A 5,178-nucleotide genomic window follows, 5' to 3' on the forward strand; every position below is an offset into this window, starting at 1 on the left:
CTCACCAGCTGCAGCAGCAGCTGTCAGGTGGCCACTCGGACCTCATGGCAGAGTCACCCCATGCAGCGCAGAGCAGCAGGAGGGAGCAGGGATTGACCCAGGCTGCCTGGTACCTATGCTGCTGCTGCTGCATTGTGTGGGTGCAGCCCAGCTCAGCAGGGTGCTGTGTGGCACCACGTGCTGTCTGGCAACTCAGGGCTGCTCCAGCTGTCACCCAGAGTCTGGCACCACTTAGCCTGAGCAGCCCCAAGCTGCCAGACAGCCCACAGCACCACGTGGTGCCCTGCCAAGGCAGGCTGCACCCACACAATGCAGCAGTGACAGCAAGTGCCAGGCAGCCAGGGCCAATGCCTGCTGCCCCCTGTGCCATACAGAGGCACTCTGCCATGAGGCCCCAGCAGCCCTGACCACTGCTGCTACTGCCATTGAGTACATGGACACTGAGGCTGGGCAGGGCAGCAATCAGGGGCTGGGACTGGGCAATGGGCTGATGGAGGAGCTGGGGAAGCAAGCTGGGGCTGGGCAGGGGAAAGTTTGGGGGAGTGCGTAGGGGTTGGGGCTGGGCCAGGGGGCATGTGGCCCCTGTTGGGGGACTTTGGCTCCTGTTGGGGGGCTGTAGCTCCTGTTGGGGCTGTGGGCCCCTGTTGGGGGGGCTGTGGGCCCTGCAGGGATGCATGTGGCCCCTGTTGGGGGACTTTGGCCCCTGTTGAGGGTCTGTGGGCTTCTGTTGAGGGGCTGTAGCCCCTCTTGGGGGGCTGTGGCCCTGTGGGAGGGCAGTCCATGAGCTGTGCAGGGTAGGGGCTGCACCCTGCAGGGGGCAGGGGACCCATTCCTCCTAAGCAGCACCCCAGGTACACTCCCCCAGACCCACAGCCCCCCCACAATCCACCTACAAACCCCATACCCCCAAGTCACCCCCATAAACCCCTCACCCACATACCTGGCCCTGTGAGTCAGGAATGAGGGAACTGAGGTGGGGGGCAGGCTGTAGGTTGAGAGTGAGGGGCAAGGGCAGAGGCAGGTCACTCAGTGCTGCTCAGTGCTGCATATCCTGGTGAGGGAAGCAGGTAGGGGCATCTCTGATTTTTCTACAACAAAGAAGTCAAAAGTCAATGCCAAACTGTATAGATATTTAGAATTTATTTTATTATGATGATAGAGGCACTGGTAGGCTTCCAAATTGCTTTAAAATTATAAATATATCAATAAAACATTGCCCAACTGATTTGATCTCTCTCTCTCTCGGCATATATATATCTAGTGGTCTTTTGTTTTACTTGTAGAAGAAGATGGATTTTGGAGTATTTTAAAGAGTGACTTCAGGATTTTTTTTATCAGGGATTTTGCAGTTTTTAAATAGGGAACACCAGAATTCCTTCTAGTAAGGCAAGTGACAGGACCCAATCAGAGGAGCCTGCTCAGAGCTGGCAACTGGGACCGAGCTGGAAGTGGCTGACCTCCTGGCCACTTGGGGCCAGGAGGACATGCTTTGACAGTCCAAAGCAGGCCACCACACTGAGAACATCTTCCAGGCAATAGCTGCCCAGATGGCTGGGTGGGGGCACACACAGCAGTAGTGCCACACAAAGGCCAGCTCTGCAGCCATAGCCCACTGGCAGCTGGCCCAGAAGTGCAGATGCCTCTAATGGCCATGCAGTCCCCATCCATGTCTGGCAGGCATGCAGCCTTGGGGCCACATCCTGTCGCAGGTGGCAGCAGGTCACAGCCAGGCAGCAGCCCCCACTGCCAGACTGCCGCAGTAAATAGAGAGTGCAGGCAGCTTTCACCAAAGTGTATGTCTGGGCCCATGCACTGAGGCAAAAAGCCCCAGCTCAAATTTGTGTGCTTCTTTTTGAGCTGCTGCAAGCTCACGTGCCTGCATGTGTGGACATGCCCATAAAGGGCATTGATTAACAAAACTGTGTCTGCCACAATGAGCTATTCTGCAGCAGTGGTGGTGATTGCTGTTGAAGCCAATAGCTGTGATTCTGTGCTCACCAGTAGGGCATCGTGTTCTTTTGCCTTCTCTCTGAATCTGTGAAATAGTCATCCTGTTACCAGTTTACATATTAAGTTTTTCAGCCACCTCCTTCTGAGATCTAGGCACAAGTACAAGGAGGTATTTTGAAATGATTATATGCGTCTCCTTGATATATTTACTCTCTGGGGACCACCCACCTCACAGAATGCATTTAAATTTTTCACCAAGCTTTCTCCTGTAGTCAGGACTAAATTACAGATTCTCTTTTTACAGAATACAAGAAAAATTAGCTACTTTTCAAAGCACTGTTATTAGAAAGGCATTTTAAGAGTAGGATCCCTTTATTGGAGACCTTTCAAAAACTGAGGAAAGCCTTCACACCTTCTAAACTCTGTTAATTGTTAGTTATTTTAATGGTAGGCTGCAATAAAGTACTAAGAGGTAAAAACAAGCCCCCCTTTTTTGCAAGCAAAATTAAATAACTTAGAGTGCAGGTGCTAGAAAAGGAGATTCCTATTAGAAAAAGTGCATTGTTTTCAATTTGCAAATGAGACCTGTAAATACTTCTGAGTATTCCAACAATACATTTTAGCTTTAATTATTTCAGTCAATAAGTCATTGTTGCTTCAAACTTTTAACACTGCAACCATGGCATTTAGGAAACATAGTGAGTCATATTTGATAGCACAATCCTGCTAGGATACATATTTACTTGCATGTTGTAAGTTTTACACCTTATGGAGCAATCTTTTCCTTTATTTGGGAGTGCCTATTTGTCAGCATCAATCGAATGTTTCTTTTATGCTGTTTAAAAATTTGTTACTTGACGATGCACAAAGCAATCATTTTCTACAAAATCTATGGCTACTGGTAGCAAACATTTGTTTCCCTCAGGTATTTACATTCAGAAAAGAATTAGCAAGCTCATGGGGATTTGCTAGCTAAGAATAACCGTAAGAAGGATGTCATTTATGTGCAGTAACTGAGATAAATTACTATATTTTAATTTTTTATACAAAAAGCACATTATTAAACTTTGCCTTTGTAGAAAGTATGAAATGTCATTTCTAAACTATTTTGATAAATGGTAATACATTTCTTCTTTTTTTTTTGTTCTCCAGAATGCTAGAAGATGACCTCAAGTTAAGTAGTGATGAAGAAGAGAATGATCAGGTAAGAGCTACTGCATTAAGCTGCAACTCATATGCCTATACACTCCCTATGGTAATCACAGGGTTGCTGCCAGGAGACAAGTCCCACCCACTCACTCCTATTCTGCATGTGCCACATGCTAAAAAAATGCCATGCAGCATTTTGTGGAGCATGCCCAAAGTTATACTCAAGATCTCTGTATGTTGAGAGCTCCAGAGAGCAGTGCTGGACCCATCTGACAGGAACCAAATGTTCTTTTTCAGCATGTAGCATGTACAGAACAAAAGCAAGTGGCTGTGGCTTGTTTCTCATAGGTGATCTTAGGATTACTGTAGAGGTGGTACAGATGTCCCCTTTGTAGAATGGTTAACACTAAGATAGATTTCTTTAAAAGTAATACTTTGCCGGTATTTTTTTAAGTATGTGTAGAGGTTATCAAAATAATTGAAAGTACTCTAAATATAATAACAGATGTGCTTGCTTCATGCCAGATTATTTGTGCTAACTACTGTACTTGTTGGAAATGTTCTACACTACTCCTGATTTATTTACTTGATGCATCCCAGAAATATTTTTGGATCAGTCCATTAAACAAAAAAAAGAATTCTGTTGTAAAGATTCAGATTCTTTAAACTTGCGGATATAAATTTAGGCAGCCGGAGCTAAATCTGAAAGCCTAAAACTCCTAAAGCCTAAAACTCCTCTTTAGACCCCCCAAAAACCAAGCACAGCACCCCCCACCCCAACTCCATATGCACTAAGGGTGTTTCTAGATGTGCTAGGGGGGGGGGGGGTTAGAGTGGCTCCGAGAAACACCCTAACTAAAGCACCTGGAGTGTCACATGTATCTGCATCCCTGTGCTGAAAAATGGTGGCAGGGGTGCTTTAACTAAAGCTCACTGAATTAATCAAGTCTGCTGGAGCGTGGTAATTACCACGCTCCAGCAGACTCCAGCATTAAAGCACCCCCCACTGCCATTTTTCAGTGCAGGGATGCTGATACACATGACGCTGGAGTCTGCTGGAGCATGGTAATTACTAGGGGTGTGCAAAACGGGCCATATTTGATTAGGATTCGGATTCAGCCCGAATCAGGGACTGATTTGATTAGTTTGTATCTGCTGGGGCATGAAGTTAAATGTGCGACTCAAGGCACCGCAGCATGAAAATGTTGATCTCCTTGTCTTCAGATTCTTCAGCTTTAATGTCTATTATTTTAAAACATCTTCCAAACTATAAACCAGTTAAAACCCTTTAATATTAGATATGCTAACATTTCACCAGTTTTAAATGAAGCTCTTAGATGGTAAAAAGATTCAGCACATGGATTAAATTATTTAACATATTTATACAATTTCTTTTGTTTAGTGTATTTCATCATGAAACCTTTCAGATTTCATTACTTTTCTTGTATGTCTAGACAGTTTAATGAACATCCTATAGACAGACTAGGCAAGGTAAAGTAAGGGCATGTCTTGTCTACACTCCCAACATACTATGCCAGGCAACAGCATACTCAAACATATTGCACTGCCCCATACACACTACCCCTGTACCAGAAACAGTTTTGCCATGCTCATAAGGCACTGAAAAAATCTTTTTGGCTCTGCCTGTCTATATAGCACTGCCTGATGCAGTAAACTTTCAGGATACATATGCTCTAAGAAGGAAAATAATGTCTGGGGGACAATAACAGAGCACAAGGGTATTACAGAGGTCAGAGAGTATGATATAAATATTTTAGCAAAAGACAAGTCTGATTTTAAGTGTTGTAGTGTACCCTTAGTTTAGAGAGAAGAGCTGAGTCTTAATGAAGGCTAGGATCTGATGAATTTAAGCTTCAGCTTGGGACAATGCGATTGTCTCTGATAAGGTCTGAAGACAGAAATATGTATTTTCATGCAGGTGAGGAGGATGTAAATGATAGTAGTAAAGAAATCAAGATGAGAAATAGATACATAACAGCTTCAATAGAAGACGTGGGCAAGGCATTACCAAATCTGTACCGTATTTTAGGAGTAACAGCAGGCAAGATTCTCTGACTT

At 45.0% G+C, this 5,178-nt stretch overlaps 1 protein-coding gene across 1 annotated transcript in view; it reads left to right on the top strand.

Annotated features, from left to right (window-relative positions):
* Positions 1 to 5,178, top strand: part of AFF3 (AF4/FMR2 family member 3) — a 691,724-nt gene that overhangs the window by 512,000 nt on the left and 174,546 nt on the right. The window contains exon 8 of the mRNA XM_019523849.1: positions 3,103 to 3,154. Within this exon, the coding sequence (XP_019379394.1) occupies positions 3,103 to 3,154 (52 nt within the window). The remainder of the gene's footprint in view (positions 1 to 3,102; positions 3,155 to 5,178) is intronic.

This window comes from Gavialis gangeticus, unplaced genomic scaffold, assembly GCF_001723915.1.
Source record: "Gavialis gangeticus isolate Ggan-Ray unplaced genomic scaffold, GavGan_comp1, whole genome shotgun sequence".
In the NCBI taxonomy this organism is placed as follows: Eukaryota; Metazoa; Chordata; order Crocodylia; family Gavialidae; genus Gavialis; species Gavialis gangeticus.